Source organism: Numenius arquata, chromosome 2, assembly GCF_964106895.1.
Source record: "Numenius arquata chromosome 2, bNumArq3.hap1.1, whole genome shotgun sequence".
NCBI lineage: Eukaryota > Metazoa > Chordata > Aves > Charadriiformes > Scolopacidae > Numenius > Numenius arquata.
In genome coordinates, this window is record NC_133577.1 from 73,514,281 (window position 1) to 73,538,146 (window position 23,866).

Genomic DNA, 23,866 nt, shown 5'->3' on the forward strand with positions numbered 1-23,866 from the left:
GCAGAAAAATATTTCCACTGCTCTTCACTCTCTCTTAAAACGCACTGGGTAAGGTGCTGAGTTTCTGGAGAGGGAGAGTAGAAAATTCCTAAGAAATTCTGCTATTTAGTTAGATACAGCCACTTTTCAGTAGGGGTGGTTGGTGTTTGCCTAGCTCCTTGAATGTCCTTGTCCTTCCCACAAATTTTCACTAACCCTTTAACACCAGCCATGGCTATTGCCGTAATTAGACACAAAAATGCCAAACCAGCGAGCAGTAGCAAACAAGCTACTTGACAAAATCCATCAGTCCCTTGGGGCAGATGGTGCCAGTGGATGAAGGAGATTTTATTACTTAAAAGGTAGAGTACGGGTTTCCTGAGGTGAATCTCAACCCCTCCTGCCAACCAGCTGCTTGAAGACAACAGTAATAAAAAAAATTACCGAAGAGGAGGACCTTGCCCTTGTATTCTCCTTCACTTTTAGGGCAGAACACACTTGTATTTTTACAAGCTTTAGGATCCATCCTTCTTGGGTTTTTCCCATTGCAAGCAAGTTCATTACTATTTCATATGCTATGTCTCTATACACGTTCCTGAATATAATAGTCAGGATACAGATAACATACCGTCTTCTACTCCTTAGTGAAGACTTGTGCTGTCTATTTATATGAAAGATTAATCTGTATCCAAATTTTCCTATGATATGTTGGCCTTGTTCAAAATCTGAAGTCAGATTCAATTTTGAACATGGCTCCTGGCCCATATACATGGGACTGTAATATTATATTAAGAGTGTTTTGAAATATAGATTTGGGTCTTGATTTGATAGTCACATCACTTCTTAAATGTTTTTTACAGTGTCTGTAACTAATTTATTCTCAGGCCTTTGACAAGAATAAGAGTTGGCTAATAAATATCCTGAGTATTTTTATTTTTTGTCTTAATTTGGCTCCTGATTAAAGTAAATGGAGATATTTTATGTCTGCCTTAAAAAGTAGTGCTCTTCGTTACTTTGATCAACATGTTTGTGCTTATGTTTCTCTCCAAAACTGAAAATGCAAATAATTGTCTCAATATAGTATTTATATTGCAGTCCTATTAATATCAGCATTATAGTCCCTTTTAAAGCACCACATTGGAAAAAAGAGTGCTCACAAATTTAAATGAAATCGTCTGCCGCTCCTGCTATTGCTGTGTGTGTCTGTAGTCTCACTTGAAGAGCCCCAGGCAAGGAACAGGACCCTTTTGTGCTACAGGCTGTGCGTACCCAGATCAAAACTGTGATCCTTGACCCCAAGAAATTCAGCATTGCAAATTCATGTATATTGCTGGCTAAAATATGACTCCTTCCAGACTTCCAACCAGCTGAACTATAATTTCTGTCTCGAGACCTCATTCATATTTAGGACAGAGACAGGCTGAATAAAACCCACAGAGCTAAAAAGATGGACTTAATGAATAGATTATCATTCTTTTAATTGAAAGGGTTGGCGATTGCATCCCAGGTGGACAAACAAGGTTTTGGTACTTGGCTATCAGGATGACGATCTGTTCATTTCAGCAGAGGGGAACGCTTGTCCCACTGCTCATCACGGTCTGCACTCCATTTCATTTAAATCAACTATTAGCATGCTATGCCAGCACGTATCACTTAGAACACAATTAAGATGTTCCTGCTTCTTTTTTGGTAACATTTATAGAGCATTGCTTTTTTTTCTTTTTTTCTTTTTTTTTTTTTAATTGTCCACTACTGACTATAGCAATAATCCCCTCCCAAAGAACAAGTAATTAAAAAGCTATGTAATAAGAGCTGCTGTGTTACCAGTTACGATGGAAACACTTTGCCTTTGAATCATCCATTTTCCCAAATGTATTCAATCCATGAGTAACTTATAAAAGATCGGCACAGACCCTATCTTAGCTGGTCTGAGTGAAAATGAAAAAAAAACCCTTGCATTTAGACCATTGCTGTAAAAGTGCTGCATTATGTTTTTGTAATGTGAATTTGGGAAAAGATAAAAATAATTTGCTGTATTGCTAGCACCCATTATAAATGAAGAAAATTATCTTTGACTCCTTTCAGAGGTTTGAGTATTTTGGAGTACGATAGAGTGTCATGGTCACCGTGCAGCATTTGACAGTGACCATTTGCAAATAATTAATGTTACCATGGCATTCACCATATAAAGCCACAGTAAAGTTAATTATGTGCAGTGGCAACACTGTAATGATCTTGAAGATAACTGCTGTAGAAGCAATATCTGTGAGGAATTAAATGAAGGCTTGGAGAAAATTGTATTGCATTGTAAATTAAAAAATGTGGTCACAGCTTTGCTACAAATATAAAATCAAGAAATTTTCACCTGTTTCTAATTTTCCTTTAACTTATGAAGGCAATTGTTTGCTTGATTCAGGGTAGGGAGTTAGGGAGTTTACAGGCTGTGTGATTGAACACCTGAATTAGAGGGGTGGATTTGCTCTTGAGCACAAGGACTATGATCAGTGTGTGTTATTAATTCAAGCATATTAATTCTCAGTTCTGGGAGTGGGAGCATGTGTACAGCAGTGGTGGATCCAAGGAGCCTGCCCAGCCCCACAGATGACTAAAATAGGGGAATCCAGAATGGGCTTGGTCTTTTGGGAGAGGATGTCACCCTCAAAGGATGCTGGCCACTCCTGCCTTTCTCACTATATCACCTCTGGGGGACCTCAAAGTTCACCTGACCCAGCCAGCATCCCGGGTGGTGATGTCCTGCCAACCTGAGACTGTTTCCAGGGAGAGGAGGGGGAGAAGAGCGGTGGCCCGCCGTGGTCTTCTGCTCCTCTGTCAGCCTTCCCTGCTCGTTCAATGAAAAAGCTCCTTTTCTGCAAGGTGAGGTCTTGGGGAAAGGACAACCCCTGTGAGCGCTGGCAGCCGGCAGAGTCTGGCAATAAACCAAGGTGACCTTGGAGGGGACGTCGCACTGTCGGGCTGGTGTCAGCCTCCTGTGTGCTTGGAAGGATCACAAAGACTTTTTGGCAAAAGGGCCATGAACTGACTGTGCAGCTGTGGAGGTTTCCAGCTCTGCTTGTGATTGTGCTGGCTTCCTTTGCTTTGCAGGCACAGTTTCACAACTCTGAAAAACGACCCCGTATATTTAGCTGACTTAACCATTCCTTGTCAACCTAACCTTGTTTTTCAGGCTTCTTCCCATCCCTTTCCCACCTCTTTGTAGCTTGTCAGTGTATTTGTTGCAGTCCAAAGTTAAGAAATCTTGAGTGAGTCAAGCCTGGGTGCTGCTCCCTTCCTCCTTTTTTATCTTGCCTCCTTTCATAGAATCATAGAATCATCTAGGTTGGAAAAGACCCTTGGGATCATCGAGTCCAAACATCTACCCTACTCTACAAAGTTCTTCCCTACACCATATCCCCCAACACCACATCTAAGTGACTCTTAAACTCATCCAAGGATGGTGACTCAACCACCTCCCTGGGCAGCCCGTTCCAGCGTCTGATCACTCTTACTGTGAAAAATTTCTTCCTAATGTCCAGTCTAAACCTACCCTGTTGCAGCTTGAAGCCATTCCCTCTTGTTCTGTAGCTGTTTGCTTGTGAAAAGAGACCAGCACCAACCTCTCTGCAATGTCCTTTCAAGTAGTTATAGAGAGTGATAAGGTCACCCCTCAGTCTCCTTTTCCTCAAACTAAATAGTACCAGCTCCCTCAATCGTTCTTCATAGGACTTATGCTCCAGGCCCTTCACCAGCTTCGTTGCCCTCCTCTGTACCGGCTCTAGCACCTCGATATCTCTCTTGTATTGAGGTGCCCAAAACTGGACACAATACTCCAGGTGTGGCCTCAGCAGTGCTGAGTACAGGGGGACAGTCACCTCCCTACTTCTGCCAGTCACACTATTTCTAATACAAGCCAGGATGCCATTGGCTTTCTTGGCCACCTGGGCACACTGCTGGCTCATATTCAGCCGCTTGTCAATTAGAACCCCCAGGTCCTTTTCCGCCAGGCAGCTTTCCAGCCACACCTCCCCAAGCCTGTACCGATGCATGGGGTTGTTGTGGCCCAAGTGCAGGACCTGGCACTTGGTCTTGTTGAAGTTCATGCCATTAATGTTGGCCCATCGATCCAACCTATGTAGGTCTCTCTGTAAAGCCTCCCTGTCCTCATGCAGATCAACACTCCCGCTTAACTTGGTGTCATCTGCGAACTTACAGATGACACTCTATGTCATTATCAAGATTGTCAATGAAGATGTTAAACAGAAATGGTCCCAACACTGAGCCCTGGGGAACACCACTTGTGACCAGCCGCCAGCTGGATTTAAGTCCATTGAGCACCACTCTTTGGGACCGTCCAGACAGCCAGTGCTTGATCCAGCAGATCGTATGCTCGCCCAGGCCATGTGCAGCTAGTTTTTCCCCTAGAATTCTATGGGGAACAGTGTTGAATGCTTTTTGAAAGTCCAGGTAAATGATATCCACAGCCTTTCCCTCATCCAATAATGAGGTCATCTTGTCCTAGAAGGAGATCAGGTTCGTCTGGCAGGACCTGCCTTTCATAAACCCATGCTGACTAGGCCTGATCCCCTGATTGCCCATTATATGGTTTGTGGTGACACTCAAGATGACCTGCTCCATGACTTTCCCTGGTATCGAGGTCAGGCTGACAGGTCTATAGTTTCGTGGATCCTCCGTTTTGCCTTTCTTGTAGATGGGTGTTACATTTGCCACCCTCCAGTCCATTGGGACCTCCCCAGTTAGCCATGACTTCATATGAATAATGGAAAGCGGTTTGGCGAGCACGTCTGCCAACTCTTTCAGCACTCTTGGGTGTAGCCCATCCAGACCCATAGACTTGTGTGTATCCAAAAGGCATAGCAGGTCACTGATCTCTTCCTCCTTAATTGTGATGCCCTCATTCTGCTTCCCCTCCCTGTCTCCTAGCTCATGTGATTTAATGTTAGTGATTCTGGGTGATGGTGTCTGTGGTGGAGCAGCATCCCCTTATACAGTGTAATATGGAGCAAAGACCCCATGATCCTGTTGGAATCGACGTTATGCAGCGAATGGTATGAAAGAGGACTTGGAAGCAAATACTATGCTGTGCTGGCCTACGGTTGATTTTTGATGGATTTGGGATTATTTTTTTTTATTTTTCAGTTTGCATTTTGAAATGCAACTGCTCAGTCTGTCTGCTGTACTGTCTTCCCAGTTGGCTTTCTCCAGTGTTAAAAGTGATGCTGTGTTCTATTTTGTGCTTGTAGTTCCTGATCATTTTTGATCTGTCTCTTCACTGCTTTTTGTCTGTACATGTTAAATCTCTTTTTCCTTAACTCATTCATCTCTCTGGCTTTTCGAGATGTTGCTACACTTTCTCTTCTGAAGCATCTTCTCTTCCTTTCCCTTGCATCATGCTCTTGTTTTATTAAATTCCCCAGTTCGATCGCAATCATTTTATTAGTCAACATACGACAATGATGACAATACGACAATGTGACAATACGACACCAGCAATGATCTTTGTCAAATTTTGCCGTATAGTTTCCTTTGCAATGTCTCGTAAATCAGGGCTGTACTCACTCACAGTGGGTCCTTTTTGGGGTACAAAAAGGCAGTGGGCCACTGGTAGTGTTACTTGGTCTAGATCACACTTTGTCAGTGCTGGTGTCCTAGCAGCCCAGGCACTCCTCTGCATCCCTGTTACTGTTGCAGTGTTTGTACAGCCATAGCATCCTGGAGCTCTTGGACCAGGACTCTTATCCCCCCAGCTGATTGAGGAGTACTGATTTGCTGATACCGAATGTCAGCAGTAATTAATGAGTCCCCTTCCTTGGCTATAGCAAGCAGATGAACTGGCATGCTTTTAGGGGACCAGAGCCAACTCATGGAGGAGTTACTTATGGAGAAGTAAGTAATTTCTGATCCCATGCCAGAGTAGAGGTCTGGGCAGCCCATACAGGATAGGTGAGATAGATCCTTGTTCCTCCTTCCTCCCTTGTGTGGGTGTGCAACCAAGGTCAAAATCTGGCTTTTTTTAAAGAGAAGATCGTCAAGTATGGTTTTGCATGCACCGAGCTGGGTTGACGTCAGTGAAGCTCCGCTTGTTTCTGCCAGCACTGAGTTTGACCCATTTTATTCAGAGTGTATGTTCTATACCTGAGTACAAATGATGAAGTAGTGACTTAACACAGGCAGTGATTCATAGTGGCAGACACCTCTGCAGTCCTCAGAGGCTGTCTAGATCTTTCCATAGCTGCACTTTGCTGAGAAACCACCTCATTTTCAGCCCAGAGTCATCTGGAAATGGCCAGCTGCAGCTGGGAGGTCCAGACCTCTCTCCTTGTACCAAAACCCCCACCACCTAACTTCTGAGCATGCTTTATCTTTCTCATACGTTAAAGGAGGGCACAGATGATCTCTGGCATCTCATGCTATGGGGGTAACAAGTACCAAATGTTGCTGTAACACTTGTGTCAGAGATGTGCCATACGGTGTGAGCGTGTTAAGCTGCAATTGCTCCCGAGGATCTTGGTGTCATTGAGCTCAGCCCTGCATATCTGTGCTGCTTTTGCTTTTTCCTTAAACTCGCTCAGAAACTACTTGCAGAAAACCCAGCCTTGCTGTGCGTTACTTTCCTCATCTCTGTTGCAGGCACGTTACTGGTGCAGAATCTGTTATTGCCTTTACGGTGTATTTATTGTGACCGAGTGTTGTGCATTAATCTTGCAGCATACTGTTGTGATGAAGCATCGTCCTTGTTCCCCTGAGTAATGATACTCCCAAGCATACATTGTTTGCATTCTTAGGACATCCACTTTTTATGAGTTAAAACCCAAACTGAGCATGCAGAATGAAAATCAACAAAATATCTGTTGTCTTCCAGACTGGTCGTGGCCCAGCACAGCAGAGAGCAAGCTTGAGCTCATACGCCAGTTTCAGTACTAAGTCCTGCAGAAGCTTTGATCAAAATACTTTGAATTTTCCATCTTACTTTCCTTCCTCTGTTGAAAGAGGAAGAGCAGTAACTATTATTACTACATACCACTGCTTCTATATAAACAGCATATTTGTTGCATATTGCTGTTAAATATTAAGCAGTGTTATATATTTTATAAAGCTCTGATAAAGCACTTTGAAGAAGAACTTTAAATGATAATGCTGTGCTGTTTATATTTTTCTTCTGGTTTGCTGCTTTTTTTTTTTTACATATGAAATAGAAAACATATTTGATGTATGCTTGACTTTTTTCACTTTTGATCTTTATTTTGTTTTTCAATCACAAGTAGCCCCTCGTTTTCTGACCTAGTGTTTTTGGAGAATGAAAGTGATGTTTTTCCAAACAGTCTTTTATCCAAATTCACACTGAAAGCACTGCAGATGTGGACTCCACCCTCTGCCCCAGACACTCCTCAGCATGAAAGAAAAGCAAATCTGTCTTTTAATAAGATGAAACCGAGTTGGATAAACATCAGATTTGAATTGCCTGACTCTCTCTGGAGCTGTAGATTCACATCTTGCTAAATAACTCCTAACCCTTCTTCCATTTGAAATAGATCTCTTGAGCAGTTTACAGTTTGGAGAGCTTTTGAATAAGACCTGAAAAGAATGACGTCTCATCTGTTAGACACAGCCAGCAAGGATTTGTAGTGTTTTGCCACAATTACCTGGCAAGATTGCCTTCTCCCTGATTGCATGGTGCCCTGGTCTACAGGTGGCCCTGCTTGAGCAGGGGGGTTGGACCAGATGACCTCCAGAGGTCCCTTCCAACCTCAGCCAGTATGGGATTCTGCAACCTGTACTTTCTGCTCCAAAAAGGCTTCCCTGTTACTGAGGCTGTGCTGGTAAGATTCTTGAAGGCGTTTGAAATGACATTATTTTCTCTTTGTTGTATTGTCAATGATTATACATCCATTTGATGTAAGTTCAAAGCTTACTGAAGCCACTGAAACTTTTGAGAGATCAGGGAGACTGGATAACCTTGCCATGCAGAGAGAAAACTTGTGGTGCGAATGCGTTGTGCATTGCTTAAACAGGGAAACAAAATCAAGTGAAAGCTGTGCTTTTTTTGCCCAATTTTTTTTGTAAAATGTATAATTTGTCCCATGAAAGATAGACCAAGGGCAGTCTCCATTAGCTTGCATTAGCATTTCCCATTCAGCACTTCCCTCAAACACACAGGTCAAAGGAGAATGAATGTGTGCATGACCTACATCCTTCAAAGATAAGGCAAAGTAGTATTTTCCTAGGGACAGCGAGGTCCGTCCTCTGATTGTCCTCTGAGCGAGTTTATTTCTCATGTCCACAGAATCGACGACTGCTTTTGTGCATCTCGGAAACTGGATGCAGTTGCCACTGAAGCCAAGTTCAAGCAGGACCTGGGTTTCCGGATGCTCAACTGTGGCCGAACGGATCTGGTTAAACAAGCTATATCCTTGCTGGGGCCGGATGGGATTAACAGCATGAGTGAACAGGTAACAAGATAGAAACATAAAGAAGCAACTGTGAAATGTGAGCTTTGTCTGCTTATCACGGAAGAGGAATCCCAGCTTTCAGCTAAACATAGATGGGACATTAGTGCTTTCCCTGCATTACTTTGCGTTGAGTTAAAGCACTGCCAGGTGAACATTTACATTGTTTGGTCTTTTCAAGTTTTATTGATTTGTTGGTACTGAGGTAACTCAGCATGAGGGTGAATGCATCCCCTGAAATCTTCTTAACAGTGAACTGAGTCAAATGAAGCCAGAAGAAGATCCCAAGAGAGCTTAGTGTTAATCTGAATACTTAAAACCACTTTAATGCCATGAACAGTGGTGTGGAGCAGGGCTTTTTGAGGTGAACATCCTTCTGCTGAGCACTGCCCTGGGATCTGCAATGCATTTCATGAGCACCAACAAACCCCTGGCAGGAAACAATTAATTGCTGACACTCTTTAATTGAGTTCAGCCCAGTTTGAACTGACCTTCCAGATGTGAAAGTATCTCCGCAGTGTTACTCCACTTGGTGGTGGTTGGTGGCCAACATCCACCAATTGAGGAGCCTAAATTTCCCTGGAGTTACACCTCCATGAGGCTGGTGGTTGTATCTGGGGATAAACCTGCCCTTGCAGCTACCTACCGGCAGCAGTGTATTGGGCTATGATGCTCAGCAAAGTGGTTCCCCCTTCCCAAAGGTAAACGAATGGCCAAGGATACTACTGTTTCCTTTTGAAACAGAGACCCCTGAATTTTCTGGTGCCCTTAATGGAAGTGTCACTGCATGTTCCCAAATCTGTGGCATCCTCTTTGGCAGGAGGCATGTGGCTGCCACCCCTGAGGTGGTTGCTTAGGACAGGAGCTGGACTGTTAGTGGGTTTAGGTCTTCTGAGGTGAGAGCTGCTCCAGAAATGTGAGTTATGTTGCTGTTCAGTAGCTTCAGTCTGAGTCAATATTGTGGATTTGTTTGAGAAAAGCTTTAGAAGAGTGCAGTACTCCCCCCACAACAAATAGTGTCAGACTGCTCATTGCAAGGTTCATACATTATGCTTTTAAAAATTATTATTATTTTAAGTTAGTCTGAACCTGGAAACTTTTCACAGCATATTTTCTCTGTCCTCCAGGCTGAAACCTGGGAACACTCTGGCTTGATTCATCAAAGTACCTAATCATATGCTTAACTCTGAACACATGCTTACATCCTATTTGAGTGAGAGTTAAGCCTGTGCTTAAATGCTTCACTGGATCAAACATCCCACATCTTGTAGGGTCCCATGTCTTGCAGGACAGAGCCCTAAGTGATGCAAGGCTGAGAGAAAAAGAGCCATTTTTTATTTTGCCAAAAGCCAAATGCCCTTAGTGTTGATTATACGTATTGTTACCATGTTCCTGTGTGTGTGCTGAGCACTAATGATGGGTTCATTAAAAATCCATTCCTCCCATGTGCAAAGGGAGGGGGCTGAGTGATGCTGCAGAGAAGGCTGAGCTGCAGGGTGAGCCTGGGGGACCAGCGGAGGCAAAAGCAGCAGGGACAGCAGTACAAGGGAGGGGGAGGTTAGAAACCTCATTAACTCTTTAAAACCCTGATACTGCAGCATGATATTCTGGGCCCCTTTTAGTCAGTGGTAAGTCTCTCATCAGCTTCAGCAGGGCCAAAATATCCTGTGTAGTCCCCAGGTAGACCCTTTGCTCTCGGCATTGCTGCTCTTTGCCACGGCTACCCACGTTCTTGAATCTTGCAGGGGGGAGCCCCAGCACAGGGCTTTCAAATTGTTTTCTTCAGATCTAATTAGACCCCTTGTGTACTTTATTTAATTACTGAATGACGCCACTTACAGAAATTGAACTAATAGTCAAAGGAACATGTATTTAATTTTAAGCTTCCGTCTCATCCCCATGTTTCAAGGCCCAAACACAATTTTTTGTAATTCTCATGGTCCTGTTTGTTCCTGTAGTGTTTATTGACTGCCAAAGGAAATGTTTTGCCACTGGCTGTGATCCTGCAAAATGCTCGGTGTGTTTTAAGCAGACTCTAAGTACCTTGCAGGGACAAATCTTAACTTAGATTTTCTTTACAAGGGCAGCCCTTCCATACCTGAGCACCCACTACCTTTAGACCTGCATGGAAACAGGAAGAATGGGGTAGTTCAGCAAAAAATAATGATGCTGGGCTCTTCCTACAAAGAGTGGTATCATGGCTCTGTGTCTGGCTGTGCGGGGCACCTCCAGTTTCTCTGAAAATAATTTCATTTCATGGCAGCACTCAGGTTAAACAGCAAATGGGCTATTGTCTGACAGCAAATTTGCCAGGTGACCTCAAGGTAGGCTATAAACACGCATCAGAGGTAGCTGCGTCTGCGGTAGATTTACTGCAAAACAACTGGTGGCTGTTGATCAACACCCCCTACTGTATTTAATAAGCAGCTTTTTCTGTTATAATTTACGATAGGTTTAATGATTTTTTCATGGTTTCATCTGAACTCTTTACCACAGCCACAGTAATACTTATCTTAAGGGAAATGATGATCAGCCACAGCAGGCATTTCAGATTAATACAAGTTGCATTGTGGTGGTTCTGTAGTGAAGGGTCACTTAATCTACTTTTCCTCCAAACAGGGCCATGTTTTCCTAGAGCCAGCAACTTGCAACAATGCTGTCTGGCATTTCATTTAAAATTAAGTCCTTGTTTGCTAGAGAGTGCTATACAAAGCCTTTACATTACCAGCCCTTTATGGTATCCATGTTGAAAAAGCGGTGCCTGAATCTAACTTAAGAGGAGCTTGGGATGTTTTTAAAGTCTCTTTTGGTAGTTAAAAAGTTCGATTTTATGAAACTGTGATCATAGAAGATGGAATAGAATTAGTCTTTATAAAATACCAGTGAAAATATGGTTGCTTTGATAAAAAACATTTCTCTGCTGGCCTCCAAAGACAAAGATGCTCAGTGTAGTACATGAAGATGGAGCTGAGGCTGACAAGCCTAGTTTCACTCACAATGCTGAGGATGCCGAGGATAACATGAAAAAAAACCAAAACCCAAGCATTCAATCCAAGTGACAACAAAAGTAGAGATTTTACAAAAGTGATTGGCTTTTGCTGGTCTGAGGGGCATGTCTGTAACAGAGGTAATGGCTTTCTTTAAATACATACTGTTAGTCTTGATGATATATACTTAAATATTGTTTAAAAAATCAAAGAGAGTTCTGTGTTAAATTTGTCAATTCCTTTGTTTTTTAACTCCAAAAAATGACTAGGGCATGACTCCACTGATGTATGCTTGTGTCAGGGGTGATGAGGCTATGGTGCAGATGCTGCTAGATGCTGGAGCAGATCTGAATGCTGAGGTGAGGACTTTTTGTTGGTTGTATCTTTGTTCTGTTGTTTGTTTACATCTTAAACTACCCCCTGAAACTGTAGCGGAGTGAAAATCTCAAGACTGAAAAAGAAAATAAATTTGTCTTATCCTGGATGACACCACTTGAATAGTGAAATCAATCTGCATTAGGTTAACATTTGGGATTCACTGCACAGAAGGGGTCAAGTCATCGGACTCACCCCACAGGTAATATTGATTTAGTTGTGTTTGCACACTGCAAATGAATGCAGGCATTAGCACTAGCACGGAGCACAGCTCTAACGATATTGGAAGGACTCCCTGAATCTCAGCTGAGTTAAAATGAAGAGGGTAAAAGAAATATCTGTCTGATAACCTGCCAAAGCTCGAGCATTTCTATGCACTGGGATGTTCCAGCCAAGCATCCCCAGCACACAAATGCTATGTAGGTTCCACTGTTTTGTTTTACAAAGTGCCTTGGGCTAAAAATTGCTGGATGAAGAGCTTGAAGCTTCCAGAATATAAATGTCTCTTTGATGAATGCACATCACAAACTTACACAATCTGTCCACCAAACAGATTGTGGTCTGACTCTGTACAATGCAGGTATGTACATTTTTAAAGAGCCGCTTGAAAATCCGTGAAAGAGTTATTTGTTAATGATTCCAGTTTCAAGTTGTTGAGGTCATGAGTAAATTAAGCTGTCTGCTTCACTTATCTGTGTTCCATCTGTTCTGTTTGGACTTGAGCGAGCTGATAAATTGTAGTCACTGCTTTCAGCCAGACATTTTGCACACTTTTAAAAAATCTAATTTAAAAGTAGAAGTGGATGTCACCTGTAAGAGACTGATAGTTGTTACTATCTGATTGCTTTTTGGTGGCTTATGTGAAATCAGCTGATGATTGCAGTTCCCCAAATTCAAGCGCACCATCCTCAGGAGCTGGCAAAAATTGAATACTCGAACCCTTGTTGGCACTCTCAGTAGGCACACCAAAGACTGGATGGGCATGGAGACTGATCTCTCCTCTAACCCTGCCTGTGGCTTAGAGAAGAGATGGTATTATTTGGTTCCTAGGACAAGTTTTCATTAGGAGCAGTCCTCCCAATTGCTCCAGTAATCTTCCAGACTTAAACCAAATGCACATTTAAACAGTTTTGTCTTCCTGAAACTGCTGACATCTGACAGAACAGCTCCAGAGAGGAATGTGAACCTCCCTGATTCATTTCTGTAGAGTGTTTGCTCTAAAATCAAATGAAAACACTTTGGGACAAGAACTGTGAATAATTATGGTGTGCAATTATAAGATGATTTGTGCACACCACAACCAACTGTGCAAATTGGGCAATTACAGCAAAAAAAAAAAAAGGCAAATCAACCATGAACAAAAATAAATACTCTGTCAGGTGCCGGCATCATTTTCCTCCTTTCACTTTGCAAATCAGTTATATATATATGTTTCCAAAAGTAGCCTCAAATGCTGGGTGCCTCCCTTTTTGATTGCCCATCTTTAGCAGAAAATGGACTCATTTCCAGATGTGATGAGAAGCTGCAATTCACTCTGGAGTCAGTGGGACCTGTAGCTGCTCAGCAAATCTCAACTGGGCCTTAAGAGCCGGATCAACCGCAGGCCTTTTGCAAACACCATGTCAACTGGAAAGAACTCTAACCAAAAAAAAAAAAAAAAAAAAAAAAAGGAGCAAAGGAGTTAAAATGACTTCATTTTCTTTGCCATGAGCTGCCCCAAACAGTGGTGGGAATCTGTGCTTGAGAAGGAGCTGGATGCGATGAGTTCACTAAACTGTTACTCTGCCCATCCTCACCCTCCGCTCCCCAGCCTAAACCCCAAGGCTCAAGCTGCTCAATCCTCTTCCTTCTGAGCAATCCCAGACCCAAAGAAGCCCCATGCCTGTGCTCAGACACTGGCACACTTCTCCTGTTGGCACTTTGAGCTCTCTTTTTGGCAAATCTGATTAATAACAGCCAGGTGCTGGTGCAGTTCCACTCCTCTGGCAAGCTGCAGGATCTGCACGGGCTCTTCAGATTTTGCCCTCATCCTTGTCCTTGGGACTGAGGGCCTGGCCATGTGCTTCTAGCAAAACACTGCATGTGGTGCTTGGAAATGCGAGCTGCTAATGCAACTGAGCATTTAATAACTGCCCCTGCTCCCCTACATGGATAAAAGTACTTCAGACAAGGTAGCGAAAGCATAGCTGGCTGATGAGACAGAGAGATGGTGCATCTTTTACTCTGATTTTAGTCCTCCTCTGAAGATCAATAATAAGATTTTGAATTTTAGTGTCACACTCCATCTGAGTGTGCAGTATCGGATTGCAAACGTTCATTAGATTTTACCATCTCTCTGAACCTCATCAATATTAATACCTCCATCTTTACGGCAGGGAAACTGAAGGCAAGAGCGGTTATTCATCTTCCCCGATATCTACATTAGAGGCATCAGGCACTAAGGCATAGAAAATGGAAGGAGCCGTGTGAAAAATACCATTTTGTTTTCTAAGGATAGAGTTTGCATCTCTTTTAACTGTCACCACCCTGCTCTTTTAACTCAACTCAGACAGGAGAAGGCAGCAAAAAGGAGTTTTCTTAAAACATTTCTGAAGTAGCACTCTGCCCTGTCTTTTTTTCCTCCGGTGGGAAAGGAGGAGCCTGGAAGCACGCCTGTGAACTCTAGGGCAGGGCTTGTGCTTGTGATGTGTCTTTCATGATGGCAGTGACAAAAGTCATACTGATTTATGTGGAAAGAATTTCTTTGGGCCTGGAGCAATCCCAAGACCTGGGGCTGTTGATATACAGTCTGGAGAAGTCAGTGGGAGTGGTCCTTAGTTGTAAGTGTCCTGATCCGTCCCTGCTTCCCCAGTGTGTGCTGCTGTAACCAGCTGTGGATGTTTTGACCTTGTGCAAAAGTATCTGGTGGACAGTGGTTTAGATGGAGCTACAGTAGTTGGTAAAAAGACTTCATTTGGTATGAATTCTATTCAAGCTGTCAAATCAGCACAAACAGTTTTAATATTGAGAAAATTTTTGCAGGAAAAAAATGAAGCCAATCATTTTATAAAGCACCTTTCCCAGGTTTTTTATTTCACTTACTCCCTCACGTGCCTGGCTTTCAGGCAGGTTGAATTTTATTACGTATAGCTCTTTAAAAAAAATAACTTTAATTTGTTTGTAGGTTGTCAGTACTGCTCATAAATACCCATCCGTCCACCCTGAGACCCGCCATTGGACAGCTCTGACATTTGCTGTGTTGCATGGACATATTCCTGTAGTTCAGGTATTATTGTATTTCCCTACCTGCATCTCATTCTTTTGTTTCTCCTCTTCAGTTCTAATTACATCCATCTCAAACCAGTATCCTCTTGTCATACTCATATTGGTTACTTCTGCTCCTTTTAGAGTGTACTGATATATAATAGACCTATTATATAGCGAATACGGTGTTCAAACCTTAACCAATATGAGGTTTAAATACGACAATTTTAAAGCAAAATTGCACCAAAGAAAGTCTGACAACTCCTTGTGCTCCTTCCTGACCACTTGTTTTATATGTTTGTTTATTCATTCATTACACTTTCTGACACTGTAATATTCAAGCAAACACAAAACCGCTGCCTTGGTGGGGGAGAGGTGGACAACAGCCCTTGTGCTGCTCCAAAGGGGGAGAAGCGCTTGCTCTCCTTACCCCAGCGAGGTGTCACGTGGAATATGCTGGTTCTGTGCTTTGGCATCTCAAAAGTCAAGAAGGTTTATTCTTCAAAACAGCTGTGTCCATGGCACACTTACTGAAGCGCCAAAACTGTGAAAGCCTCGAGACAGAAATGGCCAAGAGGGGGCTGGAGCGCAGGCTTCATCCTGCTCTCCATGGCCATTTTTTTCAGTGTTGTTATTTACATGGAATTGTCCCTGATGGAGATCACAGCTTTTGGACTGTGACTGTTTCTTAAGAATTGCCTTTCTTTTGGCCATGTCTTTATATAGAGGATGGAAGCAATTGAAATCCAATCCATTTTAGGATGGTGCTGGAGTTGTAGAAGGCCGTGAAGGAAGGATGCTTGTCGGGCTAATTTTCAGCACTTCCATCTTCAGCACATTACTTCCTAGCACTGATCTTATCCCATTTCCCATTCAGAAACACTGGGTTACACTTTTTTGGCTCTGAAGTTGGACACTAGTGCTCCTGGTGTCTGGCAGTGTAAAATGAGCGAAAAAAGGAATCAATTTGCCTCTGTGAAACAATGGGCAGAATTTGCATGCCACTTGTCTCCATCGTATCTGGTTTGCAGCTAACAAGAAGCATTAGACTCTCATTCGTCACTGTTCATGAACTCTGCAGACTGCTAATACCCCCAGTTGCTCTAAATGGTGAATTTTCTTTCTAGCTGTTGCTGGATGCAGGAGCAAAGGTAGAAGGTTCCTTGGAGCATGGAGAGGAAAATTACTCTGAAACTCCTTTACAGTTGGCGGCAGCTGCTGGTAAGGACTGTCTCCTCCCACTGTAATAAATTTTTCAGTTGGGACCTGTGGTTTAGGTGAGCAAATACTGGATTCTGAAAGAAGTAAAAGTGCATCTCTTGACTTGCAGGAAATTTTGAACTGGTCAGTTTGCTGTTGGAGCGAGGAGCTGACCCCATGATAGGAACAATGTATAGGAACGGCATTTCCATGACTCCACAAGGTGACATGAACTCTTTCAGTCAGGCTGCCGCACACGGACACAGGTAGAGTGGGAACAAGTCTAGTGGCATCCTTCAAGTGCTTATTTTTTGCCTGGGCGTCCATTTTGAGCAGATGGGTGAAAGTTCTGCATGAACAATTGAACATGCCACCAACTGAGCAGAGATGTAAGGCTTTTTGCTAGCATGTGAATTTAACCAGTTGGTGGTACAAGCTGCTTTTTGATAGCTGATTTTAAAAAAAAAAGAAAGGGGACTCCTCGTGGTGTGTTGCAATGCGATGTTTGTTAAATGGTAGCTGATGTGACAGCAGAAAGGAATGCCAAAGACATTCCTTCTGAATTTCTTGTTGACGTAGTTCTCAGGTTTGGGGTGGATTGTGTCTGTACTGCTGCAGCCTTAATTGTTGTTGAACAGAGTTTCTGCATCCATGTTTACTGTAAAGTCCCGTGTGCCTTAATGTTGTATGTATGCTGCAAATTTAAAAAAAAAAAAGTAATGAAATGAGCACCTGGCATGCATGATCTTGCAACGCTCAGGAGTTGACTGAAGTGTAATGGATTAGTATTATGATCTTCACGTTCCTACTTTTCTGATTGTAGCCATCCAGAGGAACATAGATACAGGTTAGAGACAGTACCTACCGTCTGTTTGCTTAGAGACAAGCTGCCAGTCTAACAACATGCTAACGGCATGTCAGGGCGGGTTCGCACAGCGCTGCCCATCTGGAGCCTGCGAGGGGTCTCTGGGACAGAGTGGACAGTTTGGTTATCCGAGTCTCCTGTTCACTGCCCTGGCCTTGCTGCCAGCTGGCGTGAGTGGGACCCGTGTGCCCGAGGAGGACCTGGGGCTCTCCTCGGCTTGGCTGCTGGCTGTGCATGTTGCAGGCCCCGGTTCTTACATTCCTACCTGTACATGGCTCTCGCACACTCCCTCCTCCTTCCCTCTCTGCTGCAAATTTGTTTGGGACATGCCATGCCCTGCTGCCACCCCATGCCAGGGTCTGAGCAGGTGCAGGGAGGACGTTGGAGTACAAGGGAGGTGGGATGGGGACCAGCCTGGTTTCTCTTCTCACAGCTCTGAAACTGAGAGCGACTCTGAGATTGATGAGGTTATGCTGGTACAAACCTGAGGGCACCAACACTCTTGAGTTTGGGCTCTGCTATTTGATGGCCCAACCAGATCAGTGGCTTTGCACAGTAGTCCCAGATGTGCTCGAACCTGCCCTGACTGTCCTCGTTGAATGTCTAGCTGCTCCAGCTTTCCCAGACTGCTTTGAGTGTTAATTGAGTGGTGGTGCTTTCGGCAGCTCCAGGCAGCTCCCTTTTCAAGTGGCCTCCATGGTGAAAGTCCTGAGAGCTTGTCCAGAGGCACCTCGGCCTTCTCTGATGGTGGGAAGAAGTCTTGAGTCACGTTTAGCTCATGGGTCTCTGTTCCCACGAGATGCCGCCACTCTTGTGACATCTGTACAGTTCCTGTCATGACAGCAACGTCTTGCAGACATGGCCCAGGCAGTACAGGTGGGCTAGCAGATGCGGTGCTTGCCTCGGGACTGCTCTCAGCCGGTCCTGCCATTAATTGGAGTAATTTCCTGGATACGTGTCTTAAGTTGCCACTTTTCAGCAAGTATCTCCAGCACAAAGAAAGGCAAGCCACTGACTCTGCTCTCCCTCCCTCTCTTTCCCTCTGCCTCTCTCTGTTGTGCTGTGATTGACAGGAATGTCTTCCGTAAGCTGCTTGCTCAGCCGGAGAAGGAGAAGAGCGATATTCTGTCACTGGAGGAGATCCTGGCCGAGGGCACGGACTTGCCCGACTCGGCGGCAGCTCCGCTCTGTGCCAGCCGCAACAGCAAGGCCAAGCTGAAAGCCCTGAAGGAGGCCATGTACCACAGCGCCGAGCACGGCTATGTGGATGTGACCATTGACATACGGAGCATAGGTCAGTCCCGGCGCCCTCTCCTCTCCCTCTGGGGAGGGACTGCTATAAGAAACACATCTCTTTTGAGGGGCTGTTGCTTAAATGGACCACAGTTGCACCTTCCGCAGCTCTCGTGGAAAGCAGAAGGTGATGGGGGATCTGGCAGGTTCCTGGCCCATTTTGGCTCCATGGTACACCCTGTTCAGGGGCCACTGGCACTTTTCTGCAGGACAGAGTGGTTTCCACCAGATGGTTTCTACACATCTTCACCGCTGTGTAGCAGAGCGTTATCTAATGCTCTGGGGCAGTGTTCGGCTGCTGTGGGCCACCTCCAACAGCTCCTCTTCTGCATTCTGTGTAAAGCAGTCTATCAATAAAACATCTTTCTTTTCTGAGTTTTGTTAGCCTCTGAGAGCAGGAGCAGAGAACTGGTTTCTTGGTGTGCCAACTCTGCCAATGTGGGGCTTAAACATTATACCAGCCTGCTGGGAAGTCACTTCTGCCCATGAGGAGGGTGGTTGGGTAGTGTGGAGGGGAATCGCTCTGGGCTGTGTATTTCCCATCCCCATTGATCTGTGTTCAGAGAGGGAGATCCAAGTGCCTGGCATGCCTCTGCCTGGTGTGGTGCTCCAGCCCTGGGGACATGTTGTGTGGGTCAGGGCATGCGGTGGTCTCAATGGTGGCTCACCGGCTGGGCTGAGCAGGCAAAATCCTGGCAATGAATGAGAGGAGAGCAAAGGGCTGCTCTCCAGGCACTGGGTGTTTGCTGAAATGGAAGGAAAAATCTTTTGTAGCCAAATGCCAGGCTTGCATTTCCTCCCACTCTGTTCTGCAAGAGCAGAAAGTAGGTCACATCCAGCCTAATGCCTGCAGAGGTACATTAGCTCCGTGTGCTTTCTCGCTCAGTGCGTGGAAGCAGTTCCCTTTAAGTTCCTGGAGAGTGGTTCTGCCACAACAAACTACTTGAAAAAGCTGAGCTGCTTAATTCGCCCAGTGCTGTTTAGGGAAAATAGTAATGATCAGGAGAGGACATGGCGTAGCGCTTGAAGAAAGTTTTAATCTGAAGACCACCAGTTCTAATCCAGGTGGGTAGTGACCAAAATTGGGCTTTTTACCATTTAATTGCTCTCCAGGGCCATATTCGAACAAATGAGCTAGTGTAAATCTAGTTTCCAAAAGGCTTTTGCATCACAGAGAAGCACTGCAATTACCACAAATTGGCAGTCTCAGCAGAGAAGCTGAAGGCTAGATGAGCAGAGAGACCACAGTCTTCTCTTAGCATTTGGAAGAAAGCCTCTGTGCATTAGGTCTGGGATGTCCTGGTAACCAACAGCCTTCTCAATTGGGGATAAATAGGTATTTGATTTCTAGGGTTATTTGGCAGCTTTTGCTTGAAATCTTAATGTAAGTAAAGGTGAAAAAGCAGAAGGGCAAATTCTTCTCTGAAGCTGGGAATGAGCTCTGTCCTCCGTCCTTAGGTGTTCCCTGGACGCTGCATACGTGGCTGGAGTCCTTGCGCACGTCCTTCCAGCAGCACAGACGACCCCTCATCCAGTGCTTGCTAAAGGAATTCAAGTCCATTCAGGAAGAAGAGTACACAGAGGAGCTCATCACACAAGGGTTGCCTCTGATGTTTGAGATACTCAAAGCCAGCAAGGTAGGATAACTTATGAGTTTTAAAGAAATCAGCCTCATTCCCATCCCTTAAGACACAAAGCTTGCAATATTGTTTTTGCACAGCTGTCCCAAAGCTTGTTTAGACTGTATAGGATTATTATTATTTGTATTAAGTCTCTTTTTATTTCACTGTGGAAGCATGTGTTAAAAACACACATGCTAATCACATCTCCTTGCTAGAGCAGCTTAATACTGATACTGACAGTAAGCTGGAGAGACAACAGAAGCTGATGCATACTGGTGAAATTAAGGTCAAAAGGGTCACTGCAGTATGGCAAGAGTTGTTGATAACCAAACCAACCCAAAAAGTAACTTTACCCAGCATGTTTTGCAGGACTGTACAACATAGCTAATGTTCATGTTTGCTTTGGATTTCTTTAACCTCTCACGTGACTTTCTCTTCCCTTCATGTGGGATTTGGACTCTTAAACTTGTGGGGAGACTGGTTTCTACAAGCACAGAACAGGATATTTTTTTAAATCTTCTGTGTGAGTGTTTGAACTTGCAGCCTCCCCAGATTTATTCTTTCAGCTGACGTTTTCTTAGCCAGACAAATCAGACTAACAAAATCTTTTGAGGGAGGTACCATTTGGTATGCAGGTATAATAGCAAAAGGGATGATCATGGGGCAGGCAAGGAGAGGAAAATGTCTTACCTAGTAAAGCATGCATACTTCCTCTTAAAATTGTTATAATGAACAGTCTCTTCTCTGTTGGTCCCCCTGACAGTCATTTGCTCCCAAGGAATGCCCAGTCAACTTTATTGTTACCAGAAAATCATTTTAGTGATGAAAAACATTAAAAGGATTTGATTGCTGTGCTTGTTCTCACGCACCACAATACACGTTGGTATGGTCTTCTAATTGTTTAACTGGGAAGTAAGTAACATTTCTCACCCAGCTCTACATGTAACAGCAAGAAGCAGATAATTTTTAGCACCTGCAGCAGTGGCATAAATAATGTGAAAAGGGAAGAGGTTCTCAACACTAAAAAGTTCCAGACTTAGTATAGCTAGTGAAAGCCTACATGGATTTATTTCTTATATCCTGCTGCAAAAGAGGTCTTGGACTATACTCCCAAGCAAATCCTGAACATTTGTTCCAGCAATTGTTCTGATTTTTGCTCCCACGAATCTTTCCTTTGGGATTAGTTTGTATTGGATGGGTATTTATGGAGAATATTTGAGATAGCTTTTTAGGAAATTATTCCAAATCCTAGGACTTCTAGATTACTTGTTCTGAGCTCACTTGGGTTAATGTATGTTCATCCAAAAACTATCAGCAAGGTGCTGTTTGGTTTGAAAGCTGATATAAAACAAATCGTATTGAAAATTTAACGGAGATTAAGTTTAGGCCTTGTAATCTAGGATGAGGGATGGCTTTAATTGCTCTTCTCCTGGGTGGTGGAAGCCAAGGCCAATGATAGTTGTTAGAATAAGTTATTTACAAAGGATTATACCTCTGGGACATGTTAGACTGAGTCTTCCAGAGTCTGTTGTAGGAGACCTGGAAACAAATAAGACTGCTACCTTCTGCTTTGAGTTCACTTAAAACCTAAAATATGGAGGGATGAAACAACTGAAGTATCAAAAAAAGCCCTACATGACAAAGAAGAGATCTGTGCTGATCTTTATTCCTGCCTCTGGGGCTAGGGGAGCTGGCTGTCTTCACTCTTCATGAGCATGCATATTCACAAACACAGACACATACGCTGCTTCATATTCTTAGAAAAATAATGAATCATTCTGGGACACTGTAAGGGTTTAAAAATTGTCTGCAAATGGCATGAATTATTGTGGCAGTCTTGTCCAAATGGCCTTTCACAAAGCTCTCCCAGACAGAAATGAGGACAGACTCTATGCAACCCTTTGGAAGGAATCAAAATAAATTCACTTGCAGGAGAATGAGCCAATAAAAGTTCTCCCTGGTCACTCTGTAGAAGGCAAGCGAGGAAAGATGAGATTCAAAGGATCTTCTGTTCCCCTTCTCTGGCAGGGCTGAGAGCAGAGACTGTTCTTTATGTATACCCACAGAATGGAAATCTCCTTTAAGAGGTGCAGAATGGCTGTAACTGTTGTTCACATCCCTCTCTTTTAACAGAAAATTGTAAAGCTCTGCATCTTATAGAGCTGTGGGGAGAGGAGTTTGATTTGCCCACATGGACGTCCTTTTCCCTGTGGGCTGGGAACTTCGAGAGAGATTACAACTCTTGTGAAACATCACAGTCTGGCCCAGTACACTTCCTTAATGAGTTTTTCAGGGCAAAAACTCATTAAGGGGCAAAAAGTATAAAATAAGCAACTAGGAAGCACAGAGCCACTAAGCATTTCTTGGCTGATGTAAAACAAGATGTCCCATTTGCTACGTATTGTGATGCTCAGTATATTTTAATTGCATGGCAACTTGTACCTAATAGAAATGGTCTTTTGCATTCCTATAAATAGTTCCAACTATCCCATAATCTCAGAACAATTTAGAAATATTAATAAGTTGAGACATGGAAGAAGATCTTATCTTCTCTTTTCGAACAGGGAAACTGAGGTAATTAAACTGGCAGATTTTCAGCACCTCATAGGGTAACAGTCTCAGCCTCAGAAGCTGTGCAACCTGGGTAAGCCAGATAGCAACTTGTAAATTGAGTAATTTGGCCAGAGAAACTCTCCAAGAATAGCATAGAAACATAGGGCAGGTCTCAGAGTAGGAAGCAAGCCTTCTGCCCCCACCTTATACTTTGCACCGTTGGACAAAATGTTCTTGCAGGTTCCCAGGCTGTGCAAAAAGGCCAGATACTACTGAAATGAAAAGATTAAAGAAAAAATAACCAATGCCTACAAGAACACCATCATATATAAGGAATCCTTTTTGCCTTATAGATGGTTTTTAAAATGCCTATTCCTAGAGTGTCCAGATGTGAGGGTTTACGCGGGAGCTCTGCCATCAGACAGCACTGATGCTGGTGTCCAACAGGGCGGCACTCCACTCTCATGTATTTGCTGGGATGCTGACAATAGAAATAAAAGTAAAATCTGCAGAAGTCCTGATGCTACAACACAGAACGGCAACAAAAATTGGCAAATCAGGCAAAACTGGCTGAGCTGAAGTCCCTAGTTTCATTGCCTCTCTTCAAGCTGTGAAGTAAGTGGGGAAGAACAGCGAATAGATTGCACATTGGTTGTTTGCTGCTGCACTAAAGCCCTGGAGGAAGACTTCCAAAAGCAGAAATGAAGGTTTGATACCCAGCTCCTCATGGTTTCCAGTGGGATGGAGCGCTTTCATTTCCTTTCGTGCCTTTAAATGTCTTTATCAGCTGCACCGTTGAGAATTGGATGGAGAGCAGAGAAGTGGCAGCATTTCCATGCTGGAGAGGCAGAGTTGCGAGAACAGGCAGAGAATTGCTCTTCACTCGCTTCCCCCGACAGTTCCTGCTGTCGTGCAGTGAGCTTGGGTCATTACCAAACCAAAGACCAGAGACAAAGTACTCTGGAGAAAACAGCATTGGGGGAAGGGATGCAGAGAGCTCGGTTTAAGGCGCTTTCTTAAGAGCAAGCAAAACTCAAACCAGGAAAGCTCTGACACAAAAAATGTCAATGGCGTGGTGGTGGATTTGGGCCACCAGATGAGGAAGAAAGGCACTGCCATCTCAGGATGGATTGAATCCCTTTGGCAGACAAGCAGACAAACATAGCATGCTAGAAGTGGTTTGGACAGGGCTGTGTGAGACAAAAGCCAGAGAGACACTTCTGGGAGCAACTAGCCCTGAGCTAAACTTCAGCTGCTGCATAGAGCAGAGTTCAGTCCCTCAAAGCT

General features: G+C 43.9%; 1 protein-coding gene across 2 annotated transcripts in view; it reads left to right on the forward strand.

Moving 5' to 3' along the window:
* Positions 1–23,866, forward strand: part of ABTB3 (ankyrin repeat and BTB domain containing 3) — a 177,978-nt gene that overhangs the window by 133,506 nt on the left and 20,606 nt on the right. For both annotated transcript variants that reach the window (XM_074164089.1, XM_074164098.1), the window contains 7 exons: positions 8,279–8,444; positions 11,698–11,787; positions 14,967–15,068; positions 16,174–16,267; positions 16,377–16,512; positions 18,185–18,405; positions 19,863–20,041. In XM_074164089.1, the coding sequence (XP_074020190.1) occupies positions 8,279–8,444; positions 11,698–11,787; positions 14,967–15,068; positions 16,174–16,267; positions 16,377–16,512; positions 18,185–18,405; positions 19,863–20,041 (988 nt within the window). The remainder of the gene's footprint in view (positions 1–8,278; positions 8,445–11,697; positions 11,788–14,966; positions 15,069–16,173; positions 16,268–16,376; positions 16,513–18,184; positions 18,406–19,862; positions 20,042–23,866) is intronic.